This window comes from Strix aluco, chromosome 18 (genome assembly GCF_031877795.1).
Source record: "Strix aluco isolate bStrAlu1 chromosome 18, bStrAlu1.hap1, whole genome shotgun sequence".
Taxonomy (NCBI): domain Eukaryota; kingdom Metazoa; phylum Chordata; class Aves; order Strigiformes; family Strigidae; genus Strix; species Strix aluco.
In genome coordinates, this window is record NC_133948.1 from 9,874,375 (window position 1) to 9,896,090 (window position 21,716).

At 41.0% G+C, this 21,716-nt stretch overlaps 1 protein-coding gene across 2 annotated transcripts in view; it reads left to right on the top strand.

The window, feature by feature from the left end:
- The first annotated feature begins 262 nt into the window (after positions 1 to 262).
- Positions 263 to 21,716, top strand: part of HIRA (histone cell cycle regulator) — a 39,270-nt gene continuing 17,816 nt past the window's right edge. Inside the window, exons 1-10 of one of the 2 annotated variants that reach the window (XM_074843994.1) lie at positions 263 to 436; positions 9,319 to 9,381; positions 10,691 to 10,801; positions 11,613 to 11,703; positions 12,198 to 12,292; positions 13,146 to 13,241; positions 14,530 to 14,690; positions 15,573 to 15,740; positions 16,266 to 16,379; positions 18,100 to 18,170. In XM_074843994.1, coding sequence (XP_074700095.1) covers positions 400 to 436; positions 9,319 to 9,381; positions 10,691 to 10,801; positions 11,613 to 11,703; positions 12,198 to 12,292; positions 13,146 to 13,241; positions 14,530 to 14,690; positions 15,573 to 15,740; positions 16,266 to 16,379; positions 18,100 to 18,170 — 1,007 coding nt within the window. In that variant the 5' untranslated portion in view covers positions 263 to 399. The remainder of the gene's footprint in view (positions 437 to 9,318; positions 9,382 to 10,690; positions 10,802 to 11,612; positions 11,704 to 12,197; positions 12,293 to 13,145; positions 13,242 to 14,529; positions 14,691 to 15,572; positions 15,741 to 16,265; positions 16,380 to 18,099; positions 18,171 to 21,716) is intronic. The other variant, XM_074843995.1, reaches the window with a different exon arrangement.

Here is a 21,716-nt window from a genome sequence, read left to right on the forward strand (position 1 = left end):
GCTCCCGCCCGCCCTGGAGGCGGGGCGGCGGCTCCTCGCGGGATCTCGCCCCCCGCCGGCCGAGGCGGGGGAACGCCGGGGCTCGGGGGCGGCTGTTTCCCGCCGGGCCGGTTAGGCGGTTGCCAGGCGCCGAGTTCCGGCGTTGCCGGGGAGCCGCCGGGAGCCGAGCGGGGGATGCGGCCGGGCGGCGGGGGCTGCGGCACGGGCGGCGCCGGGGCATGGAGCGGCGCTGAGGCGGCTCCGGCCGGCGGAGGGGGCGGGCAGAGCGGCGCGCGGCGGGGGCCCATGGTGGCCGGCGGCCGTTGAGCTCCGCCGCTCGCTCGGCCGCGGAGGCAGCCCGGGCGGAGCCGCCCTGGGGTCCCGAGGGCGGAGGCCGGCGGGGGCCCCGGGCGGGAAACAATGAAGCTCCTGAAGCCGACCTGGGTCAACCACAATGGTGAGGGCCGGCCGGCCGCGCCGCCGGGCAGCAGGTGCCGCGGGGCCGGGCGGGCAGGTGCGGCGGGGAGCGGGCCGCGGGGCTGGGGCGGGGGGGGCGGCCGTGGCGGGGCCGGGGCGCGGCACACGCGTGGGGCGAGTTTGAGCGCGGGCGAGGGGCGGCCGGCGAGGAGCCGCGGCCGGCGGCTGAGGCCGCCGGAGCCGTTTGTAGCTGCCGCCTCGCAGCCCGCGGGGCGGCCGCGGCGTGCTCGGGGCTCCGCCGCTTCGGGAAACCGTCGGCGCGTACGCGGCGGGGTGGGGGCAGGTGCCGCCGGGCGGGCGGCGGTGGGAGCGGGGAGCAACAAGTTCTCGCCGTCCCGGTGGGCTTGTGCGGAGGCAGCGGGCTGGGAGGCTCGCAGGGGGCTGGAGGTGCGAAAACGAAACGTGGGTTTTTAGAGAAGTGTGATTTCCAGAAGGCAGAGTTGGGGTGGTGAGGGGGCTCGCCGGGGCCCGTCCGCCAGCAGATGGCTGAAGGGTGCCGCGCCGGCGGCCGTTGGAGCCGGGCTGGTGGCGGCCGTTGGGACCGTTCTCGCCTGGCAAAGCGCGTGTTTGCTGGGGAGAGCTGGGCACAGCCAGCGCCCGGGCTCTGCAGGGGGAGGGCTCAGCTGCTGCTAGCTGAAGACTGAGCTGCTTTTACCTGCCAGGCACGAACGTCGGGCAGCTTCATGCTTGTGAAAGTGAAGAGGGATGGTTTGAATCAAGTGTCGTCTGTGCAAAAGAGAGAGGAGGCTTTTGTGCAGCGATGGAGGTACCCCACGGGATGTACAGACGTCCCGTGCCAATGCACAACTCTGACTGGGGTGGCCTCGCATCGCTGAGTCAGGTCCAGTGGAAAAGTCCCCAGATGCAATTAGCTTGAGCAGAGGTTGTCTGTGCTGTTGTTGGCCATGGGGGGAAGAAGATTCTTCCAGTAGTACGTTGAAAACAACTCCCTGAATTTATGTAGTATCCTGTTTGCCGCTCCTCTAGTGATTTTTTGAGAGATCTTGTGAGCTAAAGCACTTTCAGAATGAAGTGTCGATGTTGACAGAAAGCTCTGTACTTTCCTAGTATGGTGAGTACAGGATAGCATCAGTGTTACGTATTTACACTGCTTATGACGAATTTCCGGAGTAATACCTGTACTGTTCCTGGCAAAGCAGTGAAAAGAAACCTAACGTGAAGAGCTTGCTTCTGTTTATGCAAGTTTTGTCCTCAAATTCACGGGTACAGCTTTATTTCAACTGCAAATTTTATACCCTGGTATAAATGTCAATAGTTGGACTCATCTAGCTGATTGGTATCTAGAATAAAACCAAGCCAGAGACCAGCTTATTCAGCTGGAAAAGTGTGCTTTGAGTTAAAAACTGCAGATGCAACTTCACAGCTGCCTTTCTGTCTGTGTGTTGTCTTTTTAATCATGCTGCAGGTTTTAGGAACAGTAACTTAAGCCTCGAGTTGCAATTCACATGCATCTTTACTTGAACTACTCTCCAGGGGCTGTATAGTCAGCAGATGGACCTAGCCTTTTAACGAAAGGTTGTAGTGAACTGAAAAAATGTGGAAGTACTTTATTTGAGATGGGTTTTACATTTCTGCTTGGTTAATCTAAGCAGATGTAGCATTTATATCTTAATGTCTGGCTGCCTGTGGACAGGCTCTGAATCTTCAATGGGAATACACGAACAGCTGAATAAAAACTTTCGCCTTAAATTTTGTCCAGATCACAGAGATTAGATCTGTAACTTCTTTCCTTATTTCTTTAATGGGTGCACCTTTTGGTTTGGCTATGTGTTTGAAATCTGTAGCAATTTAAAATACATCTAACCATTGCAGAAAGCACTCTTCAGCCAAGCAGTTTGCAGTGAGGCTCCGCTTATAAAGGCCTGCGATACTTTGCCTCGTGGATAATGCACTACACAGATAGTCCCAAATTTTACTTCCGTTTCTGCCGCTGTCCTGCTTGGATGAGTTTCAGCAAGTCACTTTGTCATAGTTTCACCACCTGTAAAACAGACGTTCATCACTGGTGTCATTTGTAAAATGCTTTAAGGTCTGCTAACGTATACAGGACTATACAACATTATCCTTGGGGCGAGGAGTGCGGGATAAAAACTGGTGAGTTTAGTCGGCCTCTTTTAATGTACCCACATTCTGGATCCTGCAGGCATCACTGCATGCAAGTAGCCTCCATCATGCTTAATGGGCCTACCTATTTGCTGTGAAACCTCTCCAGAAACAGGATAAAGATAATTTATACTGTGTGTACTGGAGACTCATTGTGATAATTTTTACTCCTTTTGTTTTCCCCATGGGCAAAGAGGCTGTTTTGCTGTTGTTGGTTTGTGCGTGAGAGTCCTGATAGCCAGACTGGCTCTTCCACACACCAGATCGAGGAGGTGTCTGTCATTCCAGCCTTTTCCTTTCCCCACTCAGTTTTGGATTTGTACTTTACTGAATGGACTAGATTGAGTTTAATGATGCTTACAGGCATACATTCTCCATGAGATAATAGACAGAAGTTAGTGTCGTAGCTGGGAAATTCAATACACCTGGGAATCATATGCTGCTCAGCCAAGATGCTGTGCTTTTACACTAAAAGCACTTTAACACATTTTGGCTCTACAGGTTTTTGTCTTGGAGTTCTTAATGTCACTTTATCTGAGTACTTATTGGAAATATTTCTTCAGATGCATTTTCTGTAACCTTTTCACACTCTTAATGTGGGTTTATTAGATTTTGCATGAAATTCTTATTATTGCTGTGTTCTTCTTTTCCATGTTTCTTTGATTTAGAGCAAGGAAGAATATTGAAAAGTGCAGTCTAATGGTGGGGACAGGAGTGGATGACTGTAAGATACAGATGGTGTGGTTTGCTTCTCCTTCCCAGTTTTCCATTCAGTATGTCTATAAAGGTGCATCACGTATCCAACAGTTGTATATACATACTTGATACACAGGGTTTTGAGGGCCCTGGTGCTTAAAGTTGGCTAATGCAGGCAAACACCGAGCCCTGCAGGAAAGGAGGTCCCTTGCCATTTCGAGAAACCTGTGCAAACCCTAAGGTGCTGTTTGTGTATAACTTGTGGAAATTGGAGCCTGCTTTTGTTTAAATATAGGCATGGAGTTTATTATCTCTCCAAGCTGTAATGGTGGAATGCAAATATTTGAATTGATTTGTGAGTCATGTTGGATGTTACATATCAGTTGAGCTGGAAGCAAAATGTGTGGAAACTCATATTGTGGTAGAAATGGTCTTTATATTTCATTGATTATTGCCTACAGTTAAATAACAAACAAAAATGATGCAATATTTAAAATTGCTTTTTTTCTTCAGCTGGTGGGGTTTTGTTTTTTTTTTTTTTTTAAGATGGAACCTTCTCCTTGGGTTTGAATTATCTTACTTGGAACTTTTTGTTCCAAGCTTGTTTCATTATCAGTATTTAAGTATATAATGTATATTTGGGTTCTTTAACCAAATAATCCAACAGGACATCTGGTCTGTCATAAGGTGTTCTGTTTTTAATGAACCTGGTTTGCTTCCTCATGTAGTGTGATGCTGGGAGCTTCAATAATTTAAACTACTTTTGTTTAGCAATTATTAAGAGGGCAAAATGTCTTAAAACATGCAATGTTAGCTTTTAATGTTACTGCTGAAGCATCACTTACATTTTGTTTTGATGCATGATTACTGTTAGGAAATCGAACACATGTCCAGTTAGGAGCATGGGAAAGCATTCAGTCACTTTGAAACAGGGACCTTGTGCCTTTTGGCTTGTTTCGACAAGATCTAACAATGTAATCAGATAAAGACCCGGACCCCGGGAAGGAAGTGGTTGCTATCAAATAATGGCTCCTTCTCCATTATTTTGAGAAAATGAAAGAAGTAAGGAAAAACCCAGTATCTGTGATCAGTTTATAAACCACAAGTAGTATGGAACAAGTCTTATAGCTTTAATCTGTGACAGTTATCCACCACTGTAAACAGTATTCCCTTGATAATAGTACCCTAGAGGAAAGAGCACCCTGGTAATGAGTTTGTCTCGCTAAGTTTCTGTCCTGTGATCACTTAATCTGTTCTCTTTTTTTTTTTTTTTTTTTTAAATCATTTGACATCTCCAGAGTGATAAAACTGGAAACAAATATAAGTCTTGGTTTACTTGGGCAAACAATCTAATGATTATTGAACTTGTTCTGTATTTTAAGGGATAGGCATAATAGTGTAGAGAGCAAACTTATTAAAAACATAAATTCCTTCTAGAACGTGAAAGAGTTCATATATGTTCATAAGCAGGTAGCTTTACTAATGATTCTTTTTTTTAAAATCTAAATAGTCTAATGTAATCACGACAAGCCCTGTGTTTTTCAACAGCCAAGGACAGCGCACGCAGCTCTGGAGCAGGACACTGGGAAGATTTCCTTTTCTAAGTCAGTGCGTTGGCATTTAAACTCCTCTTACTGCTAACATGGTGTCTCTGAACATGCCGCTGTAAACTCCACCTGTGTTTCACCAATTCCTGTACTCATGAATATGTAACAAAACTGACTTGAAACTTCATGCAGTGTTTGTGCTTGATGGGAACTGAATTGTTTGTGACATTGGTATGTTGCTTTCTAATAAATAGTAAAGCTACAACTCCTTTCTGAGAATTGGCCAAATTAGGTGCTGTCTAGTCTGGATTACACCACTGTGACTCTCTAAACTTTCTGGTGCTGAAACATGCAGTAGCTCTACTACTGCCTGAAAAATGGATGCAAATGATCTTTTTAGCTGAAGTGGTAGAACCTCAGGTTCCTATATCCAGTAGTTGTGTCCTGCAGGCATCCAAACAGGGCTGCTGCTACGCTTGCCTTCACCAACAGGTCATTTTAGCCAGAGTCAGGAATGAAATCCTGATGCCCTGTGGTCCTGAACTAGTTTCTAAATAGTTGTTTCCCTCTTTGGTTTGCTCTTGTCAGCTTAAGTTGATGCTTTCCTCCACTAATACAATTACTTCAACTGACAGTTGAAGTACAAGAGCACGGTGAAAGTGTTGTGAACTGAAAACTGTGGGCTCTAAATAACTGAAGAGTCCATGTTTAATTTATTACCCTCCAGATCTTGGAATAATATCCAAAGTCATGTGAAATAAAATCCAGAGTGACCTGTAAATAGTTTATCCCCAGGTTGATTTTAAGTGTTCTGCTGCACCAGTACATGACATGGCATTTTGCAGTTGCTGTTTGTATTTCGATTAATGCAGAATGTCTGTTAAGAAGAGGGTGTGACAGGTTGAGGCTGGGTGTAGTTTGACATATTTCCTGTATATGGAAAATGGAAGACTTATCTGTACAAACTCCTAGAAGTCTGGAACTTAATTTAGTAAACTAATGTTTCTAGGGAGAAAAAGTGTCTCTTTGAAGGTTAACCACTGGATGCATCTGGACATTGGTGGTGAGATTGAGACATATGAAATGAGTCCAATTTATTAGGAATTATCCATCAGATGAAAACAGTATTTACTTAGCTCTTATAGGAGATTAATTTGACGGGCCTCATGTTCACAAGTCATCATGCTTTAAGCTTATTGGCAAATTCTGCAGAAAAGGACAAGTTTACTGGGTAGATCATTATGTATGATTTTACCTGTGGAATAAGATCCTGTCCTGGATCACAGCTGAACCATGTAGGAAACTTGATTTGTTGTTGAGGGCTTCATTTATTACCACTGCCTTTCCTGAGTGCAAAGTCCATACGCTTTTTAAACTTCACATATTAAATAATGCCCTGTGACCTGACAACTTCCACTGAGGTCTTAGTTCTTAGGTTTATAATAATTTAGGACAATATCTGCTCAGTGCTTAGTAGATCAAAAAACAAATTTATGTGAGGAAAAGAACTAAAAAGAAAACATCCTACTATATAAATACATGGAATTTATGTTTGAACACTGTTTTCAATGCCAGTTCTCCTGCATGTCGTAAAATACAGGAAAACTGAAAGAGGCTCATAACGGAGTGACTGGAATGATCAAAGTGAGAGACAGCTCACTTTTGTACAAGGAATGACTGAGTAGGACTCTTTGGGCTAGGAGTGGGAGAACTGAGCTGGAGACATGATGAACGTGTGTAGAGTTGTGAGCTGCAGAATAAGGGTGAACGTCAAGTGATTTTAACTCACTGTTCTCCTGTACAAGAATTAAGGGGTGTGGAAGTAACAGGTAGCAGGTGCAGGATAGATAAGTAGGTGGTTCTTCACAGAGTCCATGGCTGAGCAGTTGATCTCTTTGTCTTAGGGGCTGTTGATGTTAATTATGGATCTGAGAAATGGCTGATTGAAAAGTCTACTGAGGGCTTCTGATTCAAGAAGTCAGAATTGGAAATTTTTTGGAGCTGGAAGTTTATCCTAGGAAGAAGCATTGTGTGCTTACTGTTATATGGAAACCTAGGGAGGTATCTAGTGCTGGTTTCTGAACGCAGAGTATTGGGCTAGGTGGACATTTTCCCTGGTGTGATGTGGCTAACTTTAAGCTTTTATGGTGAATTTGCAGGTAAGTTACTAATTTGCTGAATTTCATTGACCCCCATTGGTGGATCTGTGGAAGAACTTTGCCCAGAAGGAGGAAGAGAGCTGATGTTACTGCTCCTGTAGAGTTGTGCTCTTAAGGCAGAAATTGGAGAGGCTCTGATAGTTTTAAACATCTTGTAAAGGAAAGGAAAATTATACCATGTCAGTAATTTTTGCAAAGCAATGGGTGCAATGACTTGTTTCACAGTTTTTCTGAATGTCTAGCACATCTGTTTTGCCTCAATGAGAAGCCAGTGTGTCTGTCAGACAAATTTACCAGTGTGTGCTGTGGTCACGGCTACTTTTTAATGCAGACTTTTGGGAAGGAAGAGTGGTGGAATTGGAGCAGAGGAGGAACGAGTTTTCCTCTATGAGACAGCTGAATCTATTAAACCAATTTTAAATACAGTATTGTTAAACTACAAACCACCTAAACACTGAAGCCTTGTTCACAGGTGCTGTGCTGGCTCTGGAAGCCGTAATTCCTCCTGATTACTGGTGCCCCTGTGTTAGAGGTTACTGTTCCTTCTGTTTTGCTGGGGAACTGTTTCCTGTTGGTGTGAATGATACATAGGCAAAATGAGCCAGGTTAGTACAATTAAAAGGTCTTTGATAACTGGCTTGCTAGAAGGAGCACTCTCCTCTTCATGTCTGATGGCAAATTTGAGAGTACAGTAAGTCTTCTTGCCCAAGACTGTTAACACAGATTGACAAGGTAGCCTCTTCCACCTATAAGGTCTACAGAATGACCTGTTTCTGTACATGTCAGTGGGCTAAACTATTTCAAATGATGCACTGGTTTAATTTAAGGGAACTTCCACATCCTGGGAAGGGCAAAATAAATGTTTGTTTCTTCGCCGCGTTTCTCTAAATATTCAGCTTAGCCCTGCATGGTGCATTCAAGTTAATAAAAGATAGAATCAGGCACAACAAGCTGAAGAAAAGCCATCGCTAAGTCTCAGTTTATGTGTTTTATGCGGTCTAAAGGACTTGGAAGGAATGTAAGTTGAGTGCCATCTTACTGTACGTAAGGTCTTTGCTTGGCTGCCTGTAAAAATTTTAAGGGGAATCACATGTCAGAGTTGCAATATAAATCCAAATAAAATAAACCTTAAAACAAGTCAACATAAAGAAAATAAAAGTTGACATGAAGCAAAATGCATATCCCTCAAAAAGTAAGAAATACCAGATATTTGGATGAGGGTTTTGTTAGCAGTTTAGTGTCAAGGAATTCAGATGCTACAGTTGCAACATGAAACCTATCACTGGATAAATTCTCCAGGTTTTATCATTTATGTCTTAACATATCATGAAGATATAGTGCAAGAATTGACACACATGGGAAATTTATCAAGTAATCTTGGTATGTGGGTACTAGTTCTTTTGGCTGTTTGATAAATTGCCTCATTTTATACTGGCGTGTGTGTGATCTTGCTTGCAGAAGCATTCTAGTTTGAAAGGTTTGGGACTGCTGCCAAAAATTATTTGAATGTGGAAATCACATGCATGTTCCTTCAAGTAATCCTTAGTGGTAGCTCTTTGAGTATCATTGAAAGGCAGTAAACTTACTTCTCACCTCTTCCTTCTCCTCCTGCAAAGGTTAAGATGTGAACATATAGGAGAATGTATGTGATCCAGTGGTCAAAGCAGAATAGGCTGAGAGTGAGGGTTGTCTGGTTTCCAAATCTGTTCCCCAACTATGTTAATTACTTGTTATAGAGTTTACATTTTCATAAAATTATTAGTTTTTTTCTGAAAGATGTAGCATATGGAGAACTGAAGGATTTAAGAGTAATATCAGAGTTGGTTAGTCTTCCTCTGTCTATATGGAAGCCATAGAAATAAAAGCTAGTCTTTGGGTAGAAGAGTTTCATAACAGAATTTAAATTTGAGACAGGTAATTGTGTGACCAGCAGATGCAGTCTGAGATTGGGGATGATTTTACAAAAACAAACCCAAAACTTGCTTCAGGTCATCAGCTAATGAACTGTAGAAACCTGGAAGAAATTCCTTACTCAAATACAGTTTTGCCTCGTTGGCGCTTGCTTTGTGGTGTTATTTTGCTTTGAGGCATTTGGCATATCCTGCTGGATTAAGTATCCTTGGTTATGGCATGATAACTTCCATATACACTTTTAATAGGCTGTCATTTCTGTCATCAAATTGCTTTCAACTCTTGTAGTCATCTGTAATTCTTACAACTATAGCTTTTAGAAGAAAGTTATCCGCCAACCAGAAGAGTTATGGTTCTTCTGGCATTACTGCATTCTCTTGATTGTAAAACAATTCAGTACGTTGATGCTTGTTCTTTAATTCCAGGAAAGCCCATATTTTCAGTGGACATTCACCCAGATGGGACCAAGTTTGCAACAGGAGGACAAGGTATGTCTGCGCCCTGAGAGAAGGCAGAATTTTGGGCTATAGTAATAATCTTGTGCCTTCACAACACTTCAGTTGGTTTGACCCTTTTAAAAACACATCACACAGTGTCATGGTTTAACCCCAGCTGACAACTAAGCACCACACACAGCTGCTTGCTCACTCCCCAGTGGTGGGATGGAGCAGAGATTGAGGAGTAAAAGTGAGAAAACTCGTGGGTTGAGATAAAGACAGTTTAATAAGTAAAGCAAAAGCCACACTCACAAGCAAAGCAAACCAAGGAATTCGTTCATCTCTTTCCATCAGCAGGCAGGTGCTCAGCCATCTCCAGGAAAGCAGGGCTCCATCACGTGTAACAGTTACTTGGGAAGACAAACGCCATCACACCAAACATCCCCCCATTCCTCCTTCTTCTCCCAGCTCTATATACTGAGCATGATGTTATATGGTCTGGGATATCCCTTGGGTCAGTTGGGGTCAGCTGTCCCGGCTGTGTCCCCTCCCAGCTCCTTGTGCACCCCCAGCCTATTCGTGGGTGGGGTGGGGTGAGGAGCAGAAAAGGCCCTGGCTCTGTAAGCACTGCTCAGCAAGAATTATCAACACTGTTTTCAGCACAAATCCAAAACATAGCCCCATACTAGCTACTATGAAGAAAATTAACTATCCCAGCCCAAACCAGCACAAACAGATAATTATGTAAGTGATTAAAATCTATTGAAAAGTGCTGTTGTTACTGCAGAAGGCAGGGTTACATTTTCTGAAATACTCATCCCCTTGGACATCGTTGAGATGGTAGCTGCAATAATTGAGTCGTGGCCATGCTGGCCAAATTTCTTTTTTATTTGAAGAGGAACTGAATGTGAAGTTGGGATTTTTTGACCTGCTAAATAGTAGAGCTTTTGGGACAAAAAAATCCAATTATATAAATGGAATAGCTCAAGAAATGTATGCAGAAATATTGTTTGGATCACAATAGTGAACAATTTTACGTTGGCTACAGTAACTGCAATTTAGGGTTTGAATATATTTTCTCTTTTAAAACACAATTTTATTATAAGTAGTTCATCCCAATAGTTGGTATCAGTTTTGTACAGAACGATTTTTGAACAAGGCTGTATAACTTTATTTTTAATAGCTTCAAGAAAAATAAAACACTTCTGACTTGATGTAGTTATATCGGAATGGCATCTGTATGCAGATGTTTCCAAAGTTTCCACTGCAGTAATGCCTAAATTTTAGTATCTCTTCTGAAACTAGGTTGAAAAGTTTTTTTGCATGTATTTAAAAGTGGGGGCTTTTTGTTCTCTTACAGGTCAGGATTCTGGGAAAGTTGTGATCTGGAATATGGCTCCTGTTCTGAAAGAGGAAGATGAAAAGAATGAAAATATTCCCAAGATGCTTTGTCAGATGGACAATCACTTAGGTAACAAAGATTTATTTTTTACTTTTTTTTTTTTTTGCTGACTGTTGCTAATTTGCCAAAGCTTAAGCATTACATGTTTGTAATTACAAAAATCATGCCCTGTCCAGTGGTGAAGAATCAACAAAATACAGCAGAGTGGTCTCATACTTTGGCTATATACTTTTTAGATATTCAGCAGAAAATGTGGTTAAAATGTGGGAAAATGTACAGAGAAATATCTACCTTGGGAAATCTCTTCCCTGTGAGCTTTTTCCAGCTGTGACCACAAAGTAATTGATAATGCACATTCTGAGAAACTGTGGAGACCTAAATGAAAGGGCAAGAGAAAAATAAGTATAAAGGAAACATCATATGAAGCATATTGGTTATAGTTCTAAATTATTCTGGATTTATTGCACGTTACATTTGAAAGAAGTATGGTTACCTGAACAAGATGTCCCTTCTTTTCTTCAAGATGCATCTTCTTTTCTTCAAGAGATATCTTTCCTTTGCCCTCTTAATGCCACCTTGTTTACCACAAGCAGTTTCCTTCATAAGATTAATATTAATCTTTCTTCTTTTGAACTACTTTTGGTGAGGCTTTTTTAAATAAGGAATAGGTTTCTTTAAAGTAAGAAGTTCCTCAACTGCTACTGAAAGATAACTACCAATTCATTTATCTAAAGCAGACAGAGTAACTGCTTTGTGTGGGAAAAGCACACTTAAATCTTAAATGTCTCCTGCCAAGTTGTGCTTATTATAAACTCTGTCCCCAGTCCAGAACCACTTATTCTCATATTTCATCTTACAAATGTTCTTTTCTACATTTCAGCTTGTGTGAACTGTGTGCGATGGTCAAACAATGGAGTTTACTTGGCTTCAGGGGGAGATGACAAGTTGATTATGGTGTGGAAACGAGCTGCGTAAGCATGTTTCTTCCTTCTTGATTTTCTATTTTATTTCAAGTAGGTGACTCTAACATCTCTTAGTGTTTCTCCCCTGTGCTAGCCTTTTGTAAGTTCACTGCTTCACCTAGTGCATAAGGAGCTGAAACCTGTGACACCACAGCACTGGTGCTGGAGATTTGGTCTCTTCTGTCTCTTGGGCTGGAGTGTGTGTCAACCTGGGCAGTCTCTCTGCTCTCGCTGTCCTTGAAGAAAGCTTCCTGATGAGATTGAAGAGTTATCTTAAATGTTTTCATTTTTTGCTATCCTCAGAAATTATACATTTTATTGAAGCTGATTTTTTTTAATAACTGGCATTACTTTCTCTAAAAAAATACTTTTTTTTCCTTCAGTTTTCATTGCAGGAATAACTGACTATAAAATAAAAGTGTACTGTGCAGTCGATTTTCTATAGAAAAAAAGTTTGAAGAACTCAAGGTGGTTCTGTTGATAACTGTTTCTATTTTATTTAGGTACATTGGACCTAGCACTGTGTTTGGTTCTAGTAGCAAACTTACTAATGTTGAGCAGTGGAGGTGTGTCTCAATTCTCAGAAGCCATTCAGGGGGTAAGTTAAAAGGTGTTGAATGAACATAATTTGCATGTATTTGGAAAAAAAAATGTTTTTCAGTGTCACATTTTCTTCCTCAAAATGCATATATTTGGTGGCAAGTCAGTAATTACTTTTAAGAGCAATAATGAAAATCTAAAAGAAAATGTAGTTCTTAATCAAATGCTGATTTTCATACAAGTGACTTCTGGCAATGTAGTAGAAAAGTTCTGGCAACTATGTAGTAGAAAAATTAGCAACTGAGAAACTTATATTTTGCTATTTGCTAGCTTAAGAACGAATCTGAATAAGGGAAGCTAAACTGTATTTTTGTTTAAATAAATGTTCACACTTGCAGTGAATAATCTCCTGGTTGGCAAACGATAAAGCTTTTGTAAACCAAAGAATATGAATGTTTATTTAGAAAAAATAACGAAAAGCAATGTAAAAGATGAATAAACCAGACAATTTCAAATGCATTTTGCACCTACTGACATGAACTATGATTAAAATCAAGATTGAAATCACTTTGATTGCTCCACATGTTGGAATAAAGCGGGTGCATTGCAATAGCTGCTGTTGCTTTTTCATTAAAAACAAGACAAAGTACTTTATACAGGCATTTGTACTTCTTATAACCACTAAACATTGTGTTCTTTGCCTTGGATTGTTTTTTTGTTCCCCATGGAACAGTGTAAGTTGGAGAGCCTTACTCACAGTGAGTGTTGCTATGTTCTTTCTTACCTTCCAGTGAGATGATAATCATGTCTCTGTGATAGTAGCAATGTTGCCACACAAGTTCTTTTTAAAAAGATTTTTGGATTCTCTGATTGCCATCAATGTCTCAAATGGAAACTTTTTTTTTAAACAGATGTCATGGATGTAGCATGGTCTCCACATGATGCTTGGCTGGCATCCTGTAGTGTGGATAACACTGTTGTCATCTGGAATGCTGTCAAATTTCCAGGTGAGAATTCTTAGATTTCAGATGTGCAAGTACATAAAGCTGTGTGACAAAGTCTTCCCTCCATGGGTGTATTTCACTGACTGTGAAAATCTCTATGTGGGAATGGGTTGTCTGTCTTTTGAGCCGGCACACTTGCAATCTGGTGAGTCAGTCCTCCTTCCAAGTTTGGGTGGCATTGAGCAGTGGATTCCACTCTGCTGTAGACAACAGCTACATTCAGGTCATGCTGCTAATTTTACATGAAGGTCATTATTACATGCATTTTCTTTCACCTTCTCTGTAAAATCCCAAATAGGTAGAACTTCAGCTTGATATTACATCTATATATGCTTATATTTTTTTCCTGTTGCCTTTGTACCTACAGGACTTTCCATTCATTTGCCTTCAGGGGGGGCATTATCTTATTTACCCTATTTTAAATGCTGCTGCTGAATAAGCCACATGACTTTACATGATGAAGGGGAGGAAGGACGGACTAGGGGAGCCTCACAGTAGCAGCAGCTCTCAAGTCTTACATTTGATGGCCATTTTCCTTCTTCCACTGCTGCAACGCTGGCAATTCACAGAGTCCCAAGGCCTCTTTCTCAGGGAGCACGCTGCTAGGCACAGCTGGTGCACTGGACAGCTTTCGCTGTGACAAGTTAGGAAGCATGTGCCTTTGTTTGGCTGCTTCTCACCATCTAACTTGGTGCAGGCTAAAACTCCCATTGTATAGTGTCTAGTTACTGCCATTTATTTTAGGGTTGCTTCCAATCCTGATATCAGAGTTTTTAGACTTTCGAGCTAGGTGGGTAGCCTGTGCAGTACTCTTCTCTCACAGTCTGATAAACAAGAGATTGACTGAAAGTAGGTTACCAGGTCTGCCAGGCTTGTGTGTCTGTTCAGTCACAACTTAGTTCGCGTTTGGTGCACAAAGCTGAATTTGTTGTGATGATCTTTGGGTGCGGAGGAGAAGGTAAATGTTTAACAAGTTCCAGTTAAACTGCTGCTTTCCATAGCTTGAAAGTGCTGTTCTGAAGTGCCTGGGCTCTGCTGGTCTTCCTGCTCTCACCTATTTCTTATAAAGAGTTTTGCACCCCTTATTCTGGCCAGAGTTCTCTTTATCCCTTTTTTTATATCATTCTTAGCTGAAGTACAGGTTCCAGTTTGGTTGATATATTGTTGTTTGTACATTAAAGGAAGTTACATTTAATATGTTGTTTCAAAAAGATCCTGTGAATCTCCTCAAAAGTCTGTCCTAAAGGAGGTATCAGTAACTACTCTCTGTTCTCAATTTTTGCGTGCACAGAAATTCTTGCCACTTTGAAGGGGCATTCTGGCTTGGTGAAAGGGCTGACCTGGGATCCTGTTGGAAAATATATTGCCTCTCAGGCTGACGATCGGAGTTTGAAGGTGTGGCGGACCATGGACTGGCAGCTGGAAACCAGCATCACAAAACCCTTTGATGAGGTATTTCAGAATGTGTGGCTATTCATGGCAAATTCCTATCAAATGAATGAAAATTATAATAACTCTGATTCTGTACAAACATTAGTTAATTTAACAGTGTCAAATCAAATGAAGTATCAGGTGGCAGGTTTAAAAGGTGGTGGTGGGGGAAGAGCTACTTTCTCACACATGTGATTAAATTGAGACTTTCATTGCCATTGAATGTTATGGATGCCAAATGTTTACACAGGTTATGTAAACACTTAAGTAAATTCCTGGAAGTGGAGAGGTTATTCCAAGGAAATATTGACACACTAATTACATTGTTCTTACGTTCTTCCGTATGCATCTTCTATTGGCCACTATCGGAACTGAGATAAGTACTTAGGAGGGATCTTTGGTCTGGCATCATAGGGCTCTTATGTGATGGCACTGATCAAGAGATCAAATTTCTGGGGACAGAAGCTGGTGCTTAGCGAGTGGAGTGCTTTGCATTCATCTTACAGTATTGTGATTAGTGCAATTATTCTTCATAATAGACCATAAACACCTAGTTCATGTGTGAGCTGGTGTTGCAAGCTGAAGTCTCATTAGCAGTTGGTATGCTGCAGCCTTGTCACTAACAAGATACTGAGTGTACGATATCCAAAAAGACTTACATCTTGTTTCCTTTATAAAAGTTCTCTTGGTTGCTTTTTCCCCCTTCTGGTAGGGCTTCATAAGTTACACTAGATCACCTCTATAAACATGGCTGAAGTGCTAAGTATGTAATGTCATTCTTCTATATTCACAAAAAACTTACTTTGTAATCATATTCCCTAAATCTGAAATTTAAATACTTTGTATTAAAAATCCTTTGTTTGCCAAACACTTTTAAAACTCGAGTATGGTTTTTTTTGTCAGTGTGGAGGGACAACACATGTGTTGCGTCTTAGCTGGTCACCTGATGGTCACTATCTTGTTTCTGCTCATGCCATGAATAATTCTGGACCTACTGCTCAGATCATTGAGAGAGATGGATGGAAAACCAACATGGATTTTGTAGGGCATCGGAAAGCAGTTACAGTAGTGGTGAGTGAGTGATAGTAATTTATCCCTGAAGTAAAACTTCTAATATGTGCTTTTTGATAATTTTATGCATAAATGGGACAAGAGGTGAAGATAGGTGTCAGGATTAGTAAAGCAAACACATGGCGGTGATTAAAAAATATCAAGTTTACGTGTTGGAAGCAGTTTGCTTTTGTGATAAGGGAGGTGGACATAGATGAACAAGATAAGGAGGAGTACAGGAGCATGTTAGGAATGCCAAACACTAGCTTTGTTAGCTGTTAAGTGACTTGATTAAAGTGACTTAGGTTTCTAGTGGCTTCCTGATCACTAGTAAAATTAATATTATTTGCCATTCCTGTTAAGGCATTCAGAAAGCCCCTTAAGAAAGCATATGCGACCTTTGTCAGTGATCTTATGGAGTCTGGTTAGGGACTTTGTTTCTATGAAATGTTTCTTTTTCACTCTTAAGTGGAAAACTTGCTTTTAAAGCAGATCTCCTACTAAAATGTAATTACTGTAATAAAATTTGGGGCATCTCTTGTTCAGAAATTCAATCCAAAAATCTTCAAGAAGAAACAAAAGAATGGGAGCTCCACCAAGTCAAGCTGTCCCTACTGCTGTTGTGCTGTTGGTAGTAAGGATCGATCTCTTTCTGTCTGGGTGAGTGGTTTGTTTGCCGCCTTTGAACTGATGTGGTCATTTGGATAACTTGGGGGTTTAGCACAAAGGTCACGTGTACAGCACTAGGTCTTATATTTAGATTCATGTTTAGTTTTTTTTCTCTCTGTTGTTACAGGATTAGCTGGGGGGAAGGAAGTGGATTGGTATTCACTTTTCCAAAGCCAAAGCAGCTAGAAGCCAGTGGCAGAGTATGTTGCCCTGGTAAGGGGGAGGAACTGTTACGGGAAATGATGTGTTACCACAGTTAATAAACATAATTCAGCCCTATTTTCTTCCTATGTCTTTTACTTGTTCTCCATGTGAGTGTCTTAAGAAAAAGACTTTACTATCCATTAATCCTTCTTAGAGTCTAGCTTTGTTAGTCTTGCTTTTATGGGTACGAGGAGAATATAGCAGGCACAGCATAGCTGTTTCTGAGCATATATACAGCTCATCTTTCTGCTTTGTTCTGACTTCAATACCTGGCTTCTGTCTTTGCTATGGAAAGAAATGTGGAAATGAATGAGCTTTTTAAGTATACTTTCAAGTTTTCAATATCTAGTTTGGGTTTTACTTTAAAATCTACACTAAAATTGTTACTCTGGCTAAAAGAAGAGTAGCTATTCTTACATTTATAAATGCAAGACGGGTTGTTTGGCAACTGCAGAGGACAGAGAATAAATTTAACTGATTTGTAAAGCTTTGTGATGAGAACATGTGCCAGCACACACCAATTGCTAACTGCAGTCTACTATTTATAGATTCCAGTGTGATATTTATCCATCAATCGCTAAATGCATAACACTAAATCTGTTTCTGGCAATGCTACCAGTGCATACCCATATCAAAGTATCACTCTCAGTATATTTTACTTTCTAATTATACTATGATTTCGTTTAGGGTGCCTGTTGAGGTTATACTAGGTATTATAGATATGCAAAGTTGTAGACAGTCTTTGCCTTGAAAAGCTTAATAGGTATGTATACAACACAGACCTACGGAAACATAAAAGAAATAACTGCTGAAGATGACTACTACACCACATCTGTGAATCTATGAGCATGAAACATCTTAGACCACATTGACTTCCGTTTCATTTCAGTTATACTATATACTGTAGATACTAAGTCCATTGATTTAACATTAAAGAGCTTAGAATGCCTGATTCAGAATATGTTACCAGGAATTCTCATATTCAGTTCTTTATTACTAAGCTGATTTATAAGTGTAGAGGAATCCTCTTTAAGGATAATTGTGAGTCAAATTCCCTTTGCTCTTGGTAGAGTAGTCTGAGTGAGGACATGGAAACCTAATCTGTTTTCTGCCTTCCTCTTGTGCTGGCAGTTTGCAACATCCTTATCTCAGTAAAGCTTAGAATAGAAGCTGTCTTCAGCATTTGCGGAATTACTTTTTGAGTGGTAGAGAGTGTTCTCTGACTGTGATGTAAAGGCGAAGGTGGTTAAGAAATTCAGTCTGTGTTTCAGAAAGGAGGGGAGGGTTGAACGTCAGCTATTTTTCTCCAAAGCTTTTCTGTGCCAGTAATGGAATGGGTAAGTAGGTGCTTCAGATACACCACCAGGCATACAGCTGTCTCCTGGGCAGATCTTGTTTGGTGAAAGTTGTTAGACTCTGGGAAAGTGTTAGTGTGGTAATATCTGTGGTAGCATCTGTGGTAGCGTAGAATTGCTACATTTCTGAGTGTTGTTTCTTCTGTTTTAAGCTCACGTGTCTGAAACGACCTTTAGTTGTCATACATGAGCTGTTTGACAAGTCTATCATGGACATCTCCTGGTAAGTTGATTTCTGCTGTTTGTTGCAAAAGCCAAAGTGTTGCTATCAAGTGGAAATTCCTTAAAACAGTACAGATTGTAGCTGTTGGAACACAAGTAATTGGTTCCTGAAGGTTTTGGTTCTGCTGCAACATCTTTGATAGTAACATTAGCAACTAGTGTGTAGTCACCTGAGATTGTGTAACACTGAAACTGAATAAAAACTAATGTATTTAGAACATGATGCAGTAAAATATCTGTGGAATGAGTTCCTAGTTGTTTTGATTCTCTGAAGTTTTTTCATAGAATTGGTCTTTTATAACATGACTTGGTGAGTTTTATGTACATTACATCTATGAAAAGTTATTGCACTGTACAGTTATGGCAAATTCTAGGCCAAATGCGTAAGGACACAATAAACCAAAAGCAAAAGTCCTTTTTTTTAATGTTTTATACATACTCATTTATACACACACATATGCACTATTCACTCATCATTTGCATTGCCTCAAGGTTTTTCATATATAAAAAAAGTAAATGCAATAGCTTTTGTTTTTAGTAAAAATGTAGCTATACCGTGTTGTTGCAGCACCATGTTGAAGGGTGCAAATTTCTCTGTGCTGAAGAGTCCCAGAGGCTGATCATGTAGCAAGTCTCACTGAAGCGATAATGAACCTGCTACAGGCAACCACACCCCATCCTCCAACCACAGGACATAGCAGAAGGGCAAGTGCTGAGCTTCCCCAAGAGACCACAGGACATCTTTAGTGATTTGGGTTGGACAACCCACTTCCCCAGCAGTTTACTCTCCCAAATCTTGTTTTCCTCTTTCTGCAGTTAGTGATACTCTCTCCTCTCCTGCTTTCTTTCTAAGGCCTGGCCATAAAAATGCAGAAGTTAATAGTTCTTTATTCACTGCAAGACTTGGATAATAAGGGAGAAATAACCATGAGAGCACTCAGTAAATGGTATTAAAAAAAATACTCTGCACCTATGCTTCAGGTGATTTACAGAGTTAAGGGTTCTGTACAAGAAAACACTACTATTTTTTTCATGATGGGCACACAGGTAATTACATAGGTTGTCTTAATTCTAGCACTTCCTAACTTTTGAAATTCTACCTTAATAGATGTAACAATCTTAGTGGTTTTATGCTCTAAATTTTAAAGCTTACAATTGTGTAACTTCCTGTGCCATGTAGATTTTGCCATGAAGCTTAGTGAAGCACGATAAAAAGTTTTCAAAACCAAAACTTTTTTCTTTCATTAACGGATTCAGGCTAGAAAGCCAGTAAGTGGAATATTTCATGAGAAGTGCTGCTATTGTTGTAGTACAATAGCTTGGAATATTTTGTTTTCCTGTAGTGTTTTTTATTTCTCCATCTGCAATTTGCACATTTTTCATGGCATAAAGTCATTGGGAGTAATAGCTGGTTAACATTTTGCCATTTCTGAGGAAATGGTTTTGTGGGATATTTGAGAGACTAAGTATCATCAGGAAGCTTGTTATTTTATATCCTGTTTACAAATTGAAATGTATGGCTAAAATGTCAGTAATGTGGAATGTTCCCAGAAACGTGCTCCACGCTGAAAACAGACTGAGTAAATTCAGAGAAATCTGATACTATTATATTGTTACAGCTCTCTCGTTTCTGTTCTAGAATTTTAGACTTGGATCCATCATCATAGTATCTGAACATGGTTATGTTTTCATGGAACAATTGCTTGGATCCAGAGGTCAATAGGAGCTCAGCAATTTTGTCTGCTAAGCAAGCAGAAAACTCTCAAGATTTTATCATTTTCTAACTTGGAGTAGTGTTGGTTAACCTAGTTGCATGGTGCTGAGGCTAACTTCTCTGGATGCGATGCTATCAGCCACCACGAAAAGAGACGTTTTCAAACACCTGTAGCCATGATGTATGTAATATATTTTTAAGCCTTGCTGGAGTGGTTTGGATAGGACTTCAGAGTTCTGCCTGTTTCCCTTTCCTCTTCTGTTGTCTGTAACAAGTCTCTGCAAACCACTATGTTGCTGTCTCTGTGAGCTCTATAACTGGAAGTTACTGGGTTAGTAGTCAAAGCTCATTAAATATTTTTTTCAAATGTGCAGTAATAGCTTATATATGGAAGGTTATCATTCCGTTAAGAGTAGAATGTATAATTTCTCCTCTCTCTCTCTCTCTCCTACCAAGAAAACCTTTTGAGACCTCCAGGAGAGTGTTACAATATATCCCCACATACAAGAACATGTGCAGTTTGCTTAAATACCCAAATAATGAACAATAACAGAATCAAACATATGTTCTTGCCTGGTACTGTTAAGGGAGAAGCCACTGCCTGAGCATTCACACACCAATCAAGGAGTCGCACCCACACCACCCAAGTCTTGAACTGGGAGGACTGGAGTCCCTTTGCAGCAAACGACTCCTCTGAGCCAGCGGGTGCCCCTTGCAACTCCTCACACACACACACACACGTACCTGCAGGTGCTGCTGCTTCCCTCCGGCTCAACCCTAGGTTCCCCAAAGCAGAATCAGGGCCTTCAAAATAAAAAGCATAATTCATTCTGTCTGTGGTGCACAAACCAGCCCAAGCTGGGGGCCTCTGGAAAGGGACCCCACACACTGACCTTCCTGGGCAATTATACCCTTACAATCTCAGTTCCCGCCCCTCACACCATAGTCTGCTCCAATAGTCATATTCGGGTCTGGGATCATCTTCTCTCTTATTGGGTCCTTTTTCTTGTCCTAGGCGGGTTTTTTCTCTTTCCTGTTTTTTAGGCCAGTGGTTACTACGTCGCCTTTTCCTGGCCCAAACTGGTTCTGGGGCTTTCCCAATCTCATTCCTCCAATCAGAGAACAGGTCAACGTTAAGCAAAAATGTTAAGCAAGCTACGAGTTCTGCTTTATCATGAACAACTACTTTTAAGTGGCTAAACAAAGTCCTTAAAGCCCTCCAAAACATATTAACAGCATCTATAATTTATATACATTCCTGTGCTATTATAGCTTCACAATCTTATCCCGATATTGCCATGGACTCTTTAGGTCTTGTTCAGGTGTGGTCCGCACGCTCGTGTCGTTCAGCTTTGCCACCTTCTGCAACAGTACAGAGATTTTTGGACTGCTCAGATGCACATCTTGCTTTCTTTTTATTGCTGTTGCTTCAGGTGATGGAGAAGATGCATTTACCCAACATATAGAGCTTCTCTCAAGAGAGTCTTATCCCTTCTCCTTCCTATTTTGTTTATTTGGACTGTGAGCTCTTTATAGGAATGGACTATCTGTTACTGTTTCCCACGCATGATGAAGCTTCATCCTCCATGGGCCCCAAGCAGCAGTTTGTAGGGCCTTAAAAGAAGTGTATCGATTGCTTATCTGCCGAAGGCCTCTTTCTTCACCCAGCTACATTAGCACAAAAATTTTGTACGTCTTGTGAAGCAAATATATTTATAATTTTCTCTCATTGTTCACTGTGAACACTATTCTCTTTTACCCCTACATAAAGGTTTTCATGGTGCTGATAGTGCCATGAGTAGGTGTATTGCTCTAATGCCAACTTTCTGTGTG